This window comes from Rattus rattus, chromosome 1 (genome assembly GCF_011064425.1).
Source record: "Rattus rattus isolate New Zealand chromosome 1, Rrattus_CSIRO_v1, whole genome shotgun sequence".
NCBI lineage: Eukaryota > Metazoa > Chordata > Mammalia > Rodentia > Muridae > Rattus > Rattus rattus.
In genome coordinates this window covers 249783505-249797919 of record NC_046154.1, presented here as the reverse complement: position 1 = coordinate 249797919, position 14415 = coordinate 249783505, and the positions used below count along the sequence as shown (strand labels likewise).

At 49.1% G+C, this 14415-nt stretch overlaps 1 protein-coding gene across 1 annotated transcript; it reads left to right on the top strand.

Annotated features, from left to right (window-relative positions):
* Positions 1-7121: 7121 nt before the first annotated feature.
* LOC116913703 (apolipoprotein L3-like) lies at positions 7122-11544 on the top strand. Its single transcript, XM_032918002.1, has 3 exons — positions 7122-7210; positions 9925-10054; positions 10376-11544. Exons 1-3 carry the CDS (start codon positions 7198-7200, stop codon positions 11241-11243), a joined length of 1011 nt encoding a protein of 336 aa, XP_032773893.1. The 5' UTR covers positions 7122-7197; the 3' UTR covers positions 11244-11544.
* Positions 11545-14415: the final 2871 nt, after the last annotated feature.

The window sequence follows — 14415 nt, the reverse complement described above, 5'->3', positions numbered from 1 at the left end:
CTCATACCCTCTCCTCCCTTTCCCCCAACACTAGATAGGAGAGAAAGGAGGTTAGAGAAAAGGAAAAGAAAGAGCGAGATCCCTGACTCTAACCTCCTTTACCTTGTTTCCTCCCTGACCAATAGCAGCTTATGAACACCCCATCCCCCCACCCTCCACCCTCCACCCCCCACCCCCACCTTGCTTAAGTGACAACAAGCACCTGTCACCCTCTGAATGACCAAAGCACACCTCTTTAGGAATGGGGGTGTGTAGTTCTCTGGGGCCCGGTGTGCTCTCCCACGGAGATCTCTTGCCTGGCTAGGTGTGTGGGTTCTGGCCAGAGGAGAGAGAACTCGGGCAGGGAGGGGAAACAGCTTTCGCTGCCCTCGCTGCCTTCGCTGCCCTCGCTGCCAGTCCTTCTTTGTGATTGGGTTGCTCCCGGCTGGGCTGAGCCAGCAGGGGCTGACTAGCTGGCAAGGGGTGCAGGAGAGAGCTTCTGGTGGTGATGATTTTGGGAGAGTGGATCTCTTCCCCAAGTGGCAGTGTTACAGCTCTTACGACAGAAGCTCTCAGATGATGGAATGATTCCTGCACACCTTTAATTCTGAACTGGACACTCAAATACAGTTTTCTGGACGGGTCAGTGTCTGACAGCAGGTTCATCCTATTGCTTTGGCTTGAGAGCTTGGGAAGACCTCATCTACGTATTTGGGGATGTGGTACTGCTTCTATGATTGATCTGTCTGGAGCCTATGTGACCTGTGGAGGAGGGGTTTCGGGGCATTACCCTACATTACTGCTCTGTCTCCAACCTCTCTGCAGGGGTCTTTGGGGCTGCAGATATGTGACACCCTGGTATCCTAGGAGATGGGAATGCACCTGCACCCCTTTTAGGGTCTCCCGGGGATTTGACCTATCTCCACCAGGAATCAGGGTACCTTTCACTGCCCTCCACCCTACAGGGGTGCCACCCTCTTAATACTGCTTCCTACTGTCTAGGATCAATGGCATCTTCTGGGGCCCTAAGAAAACTGAGGTATTTGTCAAGTCCCGGAAGAGTTAGCTGCATCATTTGCTGCCAGTCTCTGCAGAATGGGAAAGTGCAGGGTTAAACTGAAGTCCTGACTGGAACAGGCTGTGAGGCTGGACCGTCTTAGCCATTGTGAAGTTGTTCTGGATGCAGGTTCTAAGGAAGCAGCTACTGAGGCAGTCTGTGGGTCTGGATTGCCTGGACTGCTTGTCTTGTCTTCACTGGTGTCTGGTCCTTCTGGTCTGAAAACACAGAAACGTTCACTGACACATGCATGCAGTGTGCACAAATCAGCTTAGGATGATTCTCTGCCCTATGGTTGAGCAGGTGAAAGGCATCAAACTTTATTTGGACTGTACAGACGAACTATAATATAAATCTCCATCCATGCCACGTAGGATGGCAAGTAATCCTAAGTCATGAGGGCCCAAATGGCCAACAAGATGTGTGGCTACGCGGAGGCTTTCGTGTCTCAGCCAGACACAGAGCTGTCCCCATACAGAGGGATCGGCATTCACGTCACCTGTTGCTCCTTCCTCCAAGTCACAGCCAAGATTTTCAGGAGTTCTTCCACAGTCAAATCTGTGCTTAATTAATTGAGAAGGAATTCCCAGCTTCTCACTTCCCACTGAAACAAAAACGCATCCTCTCCCCGATGCAACACATTTCCTGACTTCCATTCTGAGGCCTTTTGTCCTCATCCCAGCGCTCTCTCCCAATGGGACCAGGATCCCGCCATTTCTGGACTCTGCTTCGTCTTCCAGCCCTGTGTGTGATGGGGTCTGGACACCGTGAGAAAAAGAAAGCAGAGGACTCGGGACCACAGCATTCCTCACGTTACTACAAGTGGGTGTCAAGTGTCTGTCTGCTTCACGTTTGCTCAGAATTGGGATGGGTGGACCACATGACAGCTCTACACTCTGTGTCACCATCCCCCTCTCCCTGTGGTTGCCAAAGTCAAGTTCCACAGATTTCAAGGCCAGTCTATGGCAAGACAGTGAACTGGCCAGCCCTCAATGGTGACTGACGACTGCAGCCATGCCCTTGACCCATGCTGCAGAACTGCCTGTTGTGGCTCCCTAGCCCTTCAATAATCACTGCCCCTCTCATTCCGTCTGTGTGGGAATCTCCTGAAGTTGAGGTTTCCTCCTCACTCTGACTGAAGCTCACTGACAAGTCCCCCAGAACCTAGTAGAGTCATCCAGGTGAGCGCCGGCCTCTGAGTCCATTTCTAGTCCTTCTACAATCGCAGAGCTCCTGTGTCCACTCGGCAACCCTGTCTAATGCTCCCGACCATTCTGTGTGCATCACACAGAGGGCAGAATCACCGACACTGCAGCACGAAAACTCCACAGTCAGGGGTTCGACACTGCTGTCATATACTTGCTTCTAGGTTCCCCTCGACTTTCCACTTTATTCAGAGCTTGATGTACGAAACGAGCAAAGACAAACAGGGGCTTCCTGAGCATGAGCCTGGTGTCCAGACTGCAGCATCAGACTGTCTCTTCATACCCAGGGAGTCTCCCAGTGCTGGTGTTCTCCCTCTGCCTCCCAAAGCCACTGGGGGATGCTTCCCACTGCATTAAGGTCACGTTCCCATTGGCTGCTTTTGCCTCTGGACCAAAGGCTTTATCAGCATCCCCACCTCTGAAGTGGCAGGCACACTGGGTGACATTTTTTGGCATGTCACCGAGAGATGGGCTCCGCCTGTGAACCTGGAGGGTCCTGCAGCCCCACCCTGGCTCTCTTCAGGAGTGTGTGAATGTTCCAGTTCATTCTATGCCCTGATCAGGGGGGTCTCCGTCGTGGCCAGCCCATGGACAGCACAGCTTTCATGGCCGTTTCGTGGTTCTGCATCTCTCTGTGGTGTCCTCTAATGACCGAGATAAAGCTATGCCGAGAAGAGCGGGGAAAGTGGGGACAAGAACAGCTACAGAAAATAATGACAAGAACGTTAGGAAAAAAAAATGTGTGTACACAAGAGTCTACTGTCTGACTATAGATTGAGTCTCAACTGGTCCCTGAGCTGAGGTATGAAAGGCACTACCTCTCGGTCACCTGTTCCCACCAGGAAAAAACTCACAGCACTGCTCCCATTGTCAGTGGCTGAAAATGTTGATCTGATAAAACACTGAGATGTTTTGTTTCTCAGGAATGACTCTAAAACGCCAAACGTAGAGTAAATTAGAAGAGACACCAGCAATAGCTTAAAGGCCCAGTGTCACCTGCTGTCCTTCCCTGAGAAGCTTCATTAAGATGGCCATCAAACCCCAAGTACATGCATATGGGATGATGCCCGTCTTGATGTAATGGCCAGTTGGTCCCTTCATCCAGCCCTGCTTAAATCCCATCTGTTAAGAGAAAAGGAGAGCTATTCAACAGCCATCAAGCTAGGTGAGCTTAGAGAAAAGAGATTTGGCGGGACTCTACTGTAAGAGACAAGAATGGACCAGAGGAGTGTGTGGTGGAGGATGCTGGGGGTGTCTGGGAGGAAGCAGTGCATGATGGTTCCAGATGCAGAACCTGGGCTTGAGGCAGAAGAAGCCATGTAGGCAGATATCCAGGTGCCAGACATGGTGGACACAGCAGCACCACTGTCTGCATAAGAGACCCCAGGATGAGGGGCAGCCAAAGTGGAGGAGGGGGGAGAAGCATTTTGCTGGAGATCGTGAGTGGACAGAGCAGGGTCATTTAGGAGGTGAACTAAAGGGGGTCCCACAATCTATGATGGCTGCTCTTTCTTCCTCAAGTCCACAGAGAAGTCCCAACCAGTTGTCAGGGATTGAGAAGGGCATGGGATGTGGAGCTAAGGTTGTTTCATGGGTCAGCCAGGAGGGTGGGGTTGGGGTGGTTTCCTGCAAGTAGATTCTTTTGTGTAAGTTAGGCTGTGCTCTAGAGCGTAGGACTTTCACTTTCGGTGCTGTGCATAACCAGCAGGCAGCTGCTCCTTACTGGGATCCTGATGTTCAGCTAGTGAGCGGATACGCACGGGAAGGACGGCTGTGTTCCCTTCTACCTCAGGCACAGGAAGATTTTCTGGTAAGCTCTTAAGCTCCCCTGCCTCTTCATATTCCCAGCAACTCTTAAAGAGAGAAACGACCAAGGTTAGACATCAGGTCAGAACACAGTCTAGACTTGCAGCCAAGATGGCTCTGGTTGTCCCTCTCTCCCTCTCTGCCATGAGCTCAAGAGGTGGAGACCTATCAGACGAGATCGCTCTGCTCAAGGACTGCCTGAGACCAACTCAGCCAGCTCCCAGGGGAAGGTGGCTGTTGGGGGTCCCCACTCCTTTGGGGATGGAGGATACGAAGGCTGTAGAGGAAGGCAGGCAGGCAGCCACTCAGGGCCCACTGGTCCATGTGTCCTGTGCACCCTGAGATTGGCCCAGGGTACCTATTGCCACCAAGGTCACAGGAGACAAACTTTGCCTGGCATGGGAGATACAAGGTGCCCAGGAGCTGTGCCACACACTGTGTCTCTCAGCATGTGTCTACGAGAGGCCTGGGGGAACCTGGACCTTGGTGGGGATGTCTTGAATCAGGCTGAGCAGGTAAGTGGCAGCCCGGCCTCCCCTGGACTCTGCCCAGCCTGTGAGGGGTGGTGCAGGAGGACAGGCTGTCCTGTGTGTTTGGGTGGGTAACAGTGTGGGGCAGGGAGGGAACAGTTGCAGAACCACATATTCACCTATGAGCCTTGTAATCAAAAGGTCAAAGGCCAGACCACAGGTGGGGTAGGGAAAATTATTTCTGGGTCTGCAAAAGCAAAAAGTCCTAGAAATTTTAAATATTTTTTATTAAAATCCACACTTTTCCTTCAGTGAGGCTGTGTCTTCAGGAGCTAGAGGCTCGATGTCAAATGAATGTCTCCAAGCCTAGACTGCAGCAGGCTAGGCACATTGAAGCTGTTTCAGTTGATCCAGGCACCACAGGTCATTTAGGAGGTGAACTAAAGAGGGTCCCACAATCTATGATGGCTGCTCTTTCTTCCTCAAGTCCACAGAGAAGTCCCGACCAGTTGTCAGGGATTGAGAAGGGCATGGGATGTGGAGCTAAGGTTGTTTCATGGGTCAGCCGGGAGGGCGGGAAGCTGCTTGTGGTGGCAGTGGGGGAGGGGAAAGAAAAAGGGAGGAGTAGGAAGAGGGGGAGGAGAAAGGAAGAAGGGAGAGCTTGTGCACAGTTAGGGAAGGGAGGCTCCCAGCCAGGTCTCCCCCTGGCCATCAGAAGGGAAGGGCTGGGACCTCCCACACTTCCTCCTGGCACACATGCAGCAGGCATCCTGAGAGGCTTTTTAGAGCAGATCAGTAGGGAACAGAAGGGAAGGGTGAAGGAGGCCTGGCCTTTCCTTTCTCTGTTGCTCTCATTTCTTTTGTGGTACCAGACATCAGTCCCAGGACCTGTGCACTGAACAAGTGCTTTACCACTGGGTTATCCCACCAGTTCAGAGTGATGCAGAAACAGAAAACTCAGAGTGCACATGTGTCACCCATGTAGAGGGTCTCCCCAAACCGCAGTCTTTCTGTCTGACAGCCTCTGGGTCATGTATCCTATAAAACAGGACATAAGAGGTAGGGAGAGAAGGCTCTCTTGTCATTCTGGTGCCTTTGGCAAGACCCTATCTTGCCTTCCGTGTGTCTGGTTGCTCATACACCTGGGTCACTCAGTCATTGTGTTACTGACTCCAAGTCTGGAAAGTCATGTCTGCAGGAAACAAGGTCCAGAAGGAAGGGCAGCCTGGCAGAAGGCTGGGCAGGCATCTGTGACAATCACGGTGACTATCCTCCTGAGGTGAATGAAGGCCAGCAGCTGAACTTTAATTGTCCTAGGACAGGGCAGGACAGCTGTGGGTAAAGGACCAAAAGGAAGCTTTATGTGCCCCTTGTCACTGACAGGGGTGCCTTGTTGCTGCCTGGCCTCACTCCTCCCTCCCCACGTGACAGGATCTACAGATTTCTGTGTAGTCTGTGCTCTGCTGTCCTGGTAAAGGGACACTGCTGTCATCAAATGACCCTGTGTTGGTTTTCTCTTCGATGAAAAGGGCTCACCATGGGGATCGTAGGCTGGACCTAGGGCAGTAGAAAGAGCCTGTCATAGGATCATGGCTTTGGATAGGAAGCCTGAAGGAGAGTCTAGGTATGTGCTGCAGAAAGCTAAGACCGGTGTGTCCATGGTATCTGTCAAACTCCACAGACAAAGAATGGGAGGCAAAGCTGTACTCGACAAAGAAATAACACTCATTCTTCCTCACTAGTGAAAGGCGCCTCAGGACGTTCTGAGGCTATAACCAGCTACCTGTGAAGACATGTTTTACCAAGAGAGATTAATGTAGCACACAGCAGGAGGATGGGAAGGCTCAGAGGACGGCACAGACACCAGCTTCCGGGTCTGGCAGGGTCACTGCATTATAATAAGGGTATGGTGATGGGAGAGAGTGAGGGATAATCCAGAATCCAGGGTCAGTGACTCTTTAAAACAACTCTCTATTGATTTTTGTGAATTTTACATTCTGTACCCCAATCACACTCATCATCCTGTCCCTTTGTATCATTCCTCTGCCCTTGCAATCTCCCTCAAAAAGAGAATAAAATAAAATATAGATAGATACATAGATACATACATAGATACATAGATATATAGATTGATACATAGACACACAGATACATAGATATATAGATACACAGATACATAGATACATAGATATATAGATACATACATAGATACATAGATAGATACACATACTGATACATAGATACACAGATACATAGATACATAGATATATAGATAGATACGTAAATACATAGATAGATACATACATAGATACATAGATTGATGAGATACATAGACCAGTTCATGGATACAGCTGTGATGTCAGGGAAGGAGCAAGACCATCTCTTCCCAAGTGCTGCAGAAGATGAGGACCTGGGAGAGATCTCCTGCTCTCATGACCTCAGAGCCATGTCTCTCACCTGTCACAAGTGGAGAGGGGTGTTGGGGGGTTGTAGTCACCCTTTGACCTCACTTGCTCTGGTATCCAGAGAGAACCATGAGACACCAGCCGTCATTACCACTGTCCCCACTCCATCCCACAGTTTTGTTTTGTTTCTCTTCCTCTTAGCCTGGATTCACAGACAGCTGTGAGGAAGACTTTTGAGAGATCCCACACCAGGAAGCAAGGACCCTTCAGCCCTCATGGCCGCCAGAGGTACTGACTCCTCTTCTCTGTCTATTGCCTATGTGTGATCTAGAAATTTGGGCCTCCACACTGAGAGCCTGTTGAGTTAAGGACAGGAAGAGACTTCCCAAAACAGACTAAGGGGACTCTCCTGAACCTGGGTATAAGTTGTTTTCTTGACTCTGTCTAGGGGTCATGCTCAGGAATTCTGATCTCCTGTCCTTGCCCCGCAAGAGGAGTTGAGACAGCCTGGGAAAGTGGAGGTCATCAGGTCATATGGCTTAGTGAGAATGTCCAATGTCTGAGGAGACTCCAGACTCCCCACCACACAGGAAAACTCTTCTCTGTGTCTCCTTTAAACCAGGTTTCACATGTTTGGCAGCTCCTGTCAATGAGTCCTTCCACTCCTACAAAAACTCACCAGACGTAGTTTACTAGCAAGGGTTTCTATTGCTATGACTAAACATTGTGAACAAAGGCAACTTTGGATGAAGGGGTTTATTTCATTCCCATTTCCATACCACAGTTTATCATCAAACACAGTCGTGGCAGGAAGTCAAGGAGGTAAGGAACCTGGGGACAGGAGCTGATTGGCTGCCCTAGAGAGACAGTGCTCACTGGCTTCCTCTTCTTAGTGGTACATCTGCATGAGAATGGTTACTAAGAACAAAGGAAAGGAATCAACTCTAGGCTGTCTTGAAATGTCCTCTGCCAACAAAAGTCATCCAAGGGGTTGGGGATTTAGCTTAGTGGTAGAGCGCTTGCCTAGCAAGCACAAGGCCCTGGGTTCGGTCCCTAGCTCCAAAAAGAAGAAAAAAAGAAAAAAGAAAAAAGTCTTCATCCAAAAGTCTTCAGTTTAGCCTCGGGAACTTTTTGGATACGGGTAGAAAGCAGACACATTCTTTAACATAAAATGTTTTTTTTTTAAAACTATTATATATAAGTACACTGTAGCTGTCTTCAGACACACCAGATGAGAGCATCAAATCTCATTACAGATGGTTGTGTGGTTGCTGGGAATTGAACTCAGGACCTCTGGAGGAGCAGTCAATGCTCTTAACCACTGAGCCATCTCTCCAGCCACACAAAATGTTTTCTAGCACAGTTGCTAATATGACTCCCCTTTGAAACTCCTGAGCTAGGTCTCCATGGACCAACACATTGCTCTCAGCGCCTCTGTCTTCCAAGATCCTACTAGGATGTCCCATTAACCCCTACACAGGGTCCACCCACTTTCCTAGTCCTGAGTTCCTACGTCCTTCAATCCTTCAGAACCAGCATGGTCAGCTGTGTTACAACACCATGCTTCTCCCTGGTGCCCACTGCTGTCTCTGTAACTTTCCTATTCCTGTGCTAAGATATCATGGCTAAGGCAACATGTACAAGAAAGCATTGAATGAGGAGGGAGAAAGACAAAGACAGACATACACAGACACAGAGAGAGAAAGCTGGAAATGGCTTGGCCTTGTGAAAAGTCAAAGACCATTCCCAATAATACACCTCCTCCAACAAGGTCATTGTTTGTGGGATCAACCAACTAGGAACCAGGCATTCTGATACATGAGCCTATGGAGACCAATCCAAATGCAACCCAGCACAGCTAGACCTAATTTTCCTGAGTGCAATCAGTTCTGACACTGTGAATTTTGTTTTCTTTGAAATGCTTCTTTAATCCAACAAACCAATGTCACAACCCTCTGAGGAGTCGAAAGTCCCATTCACAGGCTCTGGTGTTGACATTCAAGAGCCTTAAGGCAGAAAGAAGTCATCCTTTCAAGATGGTCACTATCGGAGGCAGAAAGATTCTCCTTTGGATTGCTCAGAGCAGAGGACATTCCATTTCATTGCAAAGCACCATGACACCTTCCTGGTGTATGAGTCTTTGAAGCTGCCATCCTGTGGCACCCACAGCCTGAGGTCTTGAACAAAGTCCTCTGTTTCTCTTTGTTCTGAAAGCCAGTGCCTGTCATGAGGAAATGGCAGGTTGGCTGGGGTGTGAGCCCACTTCCTGCTTAGTAGCAGCAGCCTGCTAACTGAGAGTCTGCACATAACCTCTCCTGTGTGCATAGAGAGGGCAGGAAGGGAGCAAAGGAGGAAGGGACAGGTACACAGAGGTAGATGATGATACGTAAGTGTATAGTTAGCAGTTCTCAACATGGGGGGTGTAACCCCTCTGGGGGTCAAAGGATGCTTTCATAGGGATCACCCTAAAACCATCAGAATTATGAGGTATTTACATTGCAATTCACAACAGTAGCAAAGTTACATTTGTGAAGTAGCAACAAAAATAATTTTAGGATTGGCAGTCACCACAACATAATTAATTGTGGTAAAGAGGCACAGCATTAGGAAAGTTGAGAATGACTGAGATGATAGATTCATAGAGATAGATGGATGGATGGATAGATAGATAGATAGACAGACAGACAGATAGATAGATAGACAGATAGACAGATGGATAGATGACACTATAAACATGAGGTCTATTCTGTTTCTTAACAGTACCACACTTCCATGAATTAGGGATATATATTTATGGCATCACCTAATTCTCATACGTCCCTTTCTTAAAGGTCTATATCTGGCTGTCATAAGGCCTTTTATATATGAATTTAAGGGCACAACTCATTCCTTAGTGCTCCATAGGTACCCAATGGCAGATGCTCGTACCCAATTCCATGTGCTCGTTACCATTTATGTTTGTCCATACTGTTCTCTGACCTGAATTTCTTTTTCTCCCCAAGTCTTGAGGAAACAATTCATTCAGGATGTCACTGAGTATCTACAGGACACGGTCAGCAAAAAAGACCTGCAGCTCCTGTTGACCAAAGATGAAGCCTGGAAAGTGTTAGTGGCAGAGGCTGAACTGTCCAGGTAATCTCCAGGGGACCCCCAGCTTGTCCCCAGTTTCTCTGTAATCCCACATCCCTGTGCTCATCTACAGAGTTCACACTGGGGAAATATTTTGATAGCGATGGCACAGACCTTGAGTGAAGGCGTCTTCATCATGTGCCTGTCATGAAGTGTGTCTTAGCATGTCTTCACACTTTGACATCTAGGGACTAAGGACCAGGGTAGAATGCAAAGACCTAGGTTTTATGACGTAAGTCTGAGTGTGACAAGACAGGTCATGGGGGAGCCCATCTTACAGTGAAGCAGGCCGTCTTCCTGATGTTCTGACCTCTCCTGTTACAGAGATGAGGAAGCTTCACTGCATGAGGCTCTGAAGCTGCTCCTGAAACTCCCCACCTGGGAGGACAAAGTCAGACTTCAAAAGGAACTGCAGGACAGGAAGAAGTTTGTGGAAGCTTTTCCTCAGTTGAAAAGGAAGCTGCAGGAAAACATCAGGAAGCTCCGAGCTCTGGCCGACCATCTTGACCAGGTGCACAAGGGCTGCACCATCTCCAATGTGGTAACCAACTCCACCAGCGCTGCCTCAGGCGTCCTGAGCATCCTGGGTCTGGCTCTGGCACCCGTGACAGCAGGGGGTAGTCTGCTGCTCTCCGCAACTGGCCTGGGACTGGGAACAGTAGCCACTGTGACTGGAGCTGCCACCGAGATTGTGGAGCAAACAAACAAGTGGTTGGATGAGGCTGAGGCCAGGCGCCTGTTGTCAGACACCATGGACACTCTAAACACAGCTCTTGTCCTGGGTCAGAAAGCACTCAAACTTAGTAAAAAAGCCTATGATGTCATCAAGCAATTGAAAAGCTTGGGACAGCACATTCGTGCCATTAGGGTAGCCAGAGCCAACCCTCGCTTACTTGCAGATGCCAAGCGCCTCATGACTTCTGGAAGACTCTCTGCCCCACATGCTAGTCAGGTACAGAACGCCTTTGAAGGCACTGCTCTAGCAATGACCAAAAAAGCCAGAATCAGGGGTGTAGCCACTGCAGGTGTCTTCCTTGCCATGGATGTGTATTTCCTTGTGAGGGACTCGATGGAATTATGTGATGGCGCAAAATCAGAGTCAGGCAATAAACTGCGGGCCCTGGCTCAGGAGCTGGAGGAGAAGTTGAAAGAGGTTGCCCAGATCTACAAGAGCCTCCTGGTGTCTTACTGACGGCCGCCCCAAAGAACACGGAGGTCGGTGGAGATGATCTGGACAGATAGGAGGCACTGAGGCAATTGTTAGAGGGGGAATGAGATGATCAGCTTTCACTGTCTTCTTGACACAATCTAGAATCGTGTGGGGAGAGAGTCTCAGTGTGCGATCCTCTAGCTCAATGTCCTGTGGGCCTGCCTGAGAGAGACTTTTCTAAGTGACTCTAATTAATGTGTGTGTCCATTCCTCCACCGTGGGTGGCAGTGTTCTCTAGATATGGATTCTGAACTGTACAATAAAAAGCAGACTGAGCACCAGTAAGCATGCAGGCATGAATTCATTTCTCATTGTTCTTGCCTGGATGCAGTGTGGCTGCTGCTGCAGTTCCCGCCTTGACTTCTTCCTAGTTGGGATTTCCATTGCTGTGAGCAGACTCCGTGACCGAGGCATTGCCTGTGCCGTATCTGTCCTAACAATTGGACTCTGTAGCCTCAGGATGGCCCACTTGTGACTACCATCAATCTAATAAACAAACACAAAACAACAACAAAATCAAGTTAACTCTGGGTCAGGATCTTATACCCACAGCACCCCACACTGAGGTTGGGCTCTCCTCTGAGGAATCCCAGAATGCTGGGTGTCTAATATTCATGTAAATCAGTACCAGTCCTGCTCCTGGACCACCTTCAAGGTTTCAGAAACCTCCAACCCTGCTACCCTTTCCCCTGATACTAGCACACTTGTCTTCATGCATGACTGTCTTGAGGTGAAAGGTGAAACCAGGTATGTGGAGCCCAGAGTACTTGCTTTAACTGAAATGTTTTTTAGCTCAAGCCAGGCTCATCAACCCAGAGAGCAGAATCTGAGCCAGGTTCTTGACAAGAACTGCCACGGTGAATGGCAGCTCCTTTAATCTGAGCCATCTCTCCAGCCGGCTTTTGCTATCATTTGTGTTTTCATGGCCCCAGAGTTTGGTTAAAATCCCTTTTGTAATGTGTTTTGTTTCATGGACAAACAAATGCACAGGTTTGGAGACATCTGGAAGTGCTAGGGCTGGCACTGAAGTCAGTCAGAGCCTCAAAAGCCTTTGGATTCGTCTCAGTCCATACTAGGGGCTTGGTGACAATCCTCTGTGGTGCTAAGGTCTTGCCATTTCTGCAATCTCTGAGACCCAGAGGCAGCAATACCGAGCTACACCTAGGAAGTCGTGGACAAACTTGTCTCTTACTCTTTGGAGTTGGGATCTGAAGGGTGGCCTCTGAATCAGCCTCCTCTTTCCTCCCCTCAGCTGGTAGCCAGGATGGGAAACCCCTGGGTGTGCAAAGCTGGGCTTTCTTAGCTGACGTTCTGTAGCCCAAGGTCTGTAGCTCGTGCAGCAGCCCCTCGGTGGCCCCTTCATAGTTTATTTTAGCCTTAGAGGCTAGGCGGATGCCGTTTACAGATTGTAAGAGTGTGAACCCAGAGAGACACCGACACAAGGGCGGACAGGCAGGTCAGCACGTAGTGTCTCATCAAACAGGATTGGAGAATTTTAATTCTTCAGGCAGCCTGGTCCAGGTAAGTTGCCTGCTGTAACCTCCCTCTGGCTCTGTCCATGTAAAAGCAAAGATGGGTGGTTTTAACTGTTTCTATGGGAGGCTGAAGAATGTAGCTTTCTGGTGCAAGGCAGACAGAGCACACCTGTGTCTCTGGAAGAATCAGACTCATGAGAATCAGAGGTCCCAGGTTTCTTCACAGGCAGGAGAGGTGTGTTCCAGGAGGACTGGCAGGGCACCAGGATGCCAGTCTCTCTGAACCGGGCAGTGTGGACCGCAATTTCCCTTTGTGTTTCCAGGCTCCTCGGGTATTGTTTAACCTGGATGTGGTAGCTGAACTGGTTAGTTGAACACTTACAGGAACTTGGTGTTGGGCCAGTCCTGGTGTGTTGGTTTCTACCTATACTTCTGGGAATCTTTGTTGTCAATCTGAGAGACAGTGCCACTGTATACTTTGATTGGAGGCAGGACTTTCAGCTAGAAAATTTTTCTTCTGACAGTGCAGGACACCAAAGTTTTGCAGGGCATGTGTAAGTCCAACTGTGTCTCATCATCAGAGAAGGTGACGGTGCCTTTCAGTTTATGCAAAGGATCTGGTCTCTCAGTTGGTTCTGTTGTTAAACACCTTTTGAGCTGCCTGCAGCCAATATCATCGATCTGAGCCTTTATATTTTTCTAACTTTAACTGTTTCCTACCATCTAGGCCTGACTGGGTGACAAAGCAAATCTCGCAGCAGCTGTTTTGGATCTTCCTAAAAGGACCCTGCAGAAATTATTTAAAGTCCCCTTGGTCAGTCAATGTTGGACAGAAGGGACAACCCATTCTGTCCAGGCTGCACGGCCCAGCAGTGACCCTCACCCCACGATTCCCAGTGTGGTTTCTCTACTTTTTGCAGAGAATGGTACGTTTTGAGTTCTCCAGTTATGCAGATCACTTGTTGGGAAGGTCGAATCAATTACGAAAGAGGAAGAAGCAGAACTTCTCTTTTGCCCAGCGGAATATTTCCTTTCCCAGAGGCTGCTTAGAGGAGGTAGTGGGCGGGCAGCAGAGTCAGTGTGGGACTTGGGAAGTATTTCTCCTCCCTGTGTGCACTCTGCTTAGATGGCAGCCTCCCCCTTGCATAAGAGGCCCATCCCCTACCCACCTCTACATAGGGACTAGGTCTGATTCTGCTCATGAGCGGGGGTCAAGCAATGAAACAAGCAATTGCTCTGGGAATGGGAAAGACGAAGGTTTTGGGGAGTTCCCTGGGTGACCTGGCAGAGCCAACAGAACTCAAGTCCCTGACAAGAGGGCACACATCATAAGGTTGGGGTGAGATGGGGTCTCACACCTGAGAAAGCCACTTGCCAATACAGAGAAATAGAACTGGCAGGAACACACAGACAGACACAGTAAAGAAAACCAGAAGTGGCTACCACACACTCATTCATACATCTGAGCAGACCAGAGAAGTCTAGGGATGTTTCCCACAGATCCTGGATATTGGCTCAGTGGTTATATCAAGCCTTTCTTTGTGTCCTAAACAGAAGGTGCCTTGACCAGACTTACCTCTAGAGGTGACAGACCAGATGACTTTCTAATTGGTTCTTTTGGGGGTAGAAGTGTCAGACTCTTCAGAAGCATTAGGTAGAGGTTAATCAAAGGGACCTGA

Excerpts from the sequence above, each read along its gene's own strand:
- LOC116913703 (XM_032918002.1), top strand. Across the intron at positions 10,055-10,375 it reads GCAGAGGCTGAACTGTCCAG|AGATGAGGAAGCTTCACTGC; the intron begins GTAATCTCCAGG and ends CTCCTGTTACAG.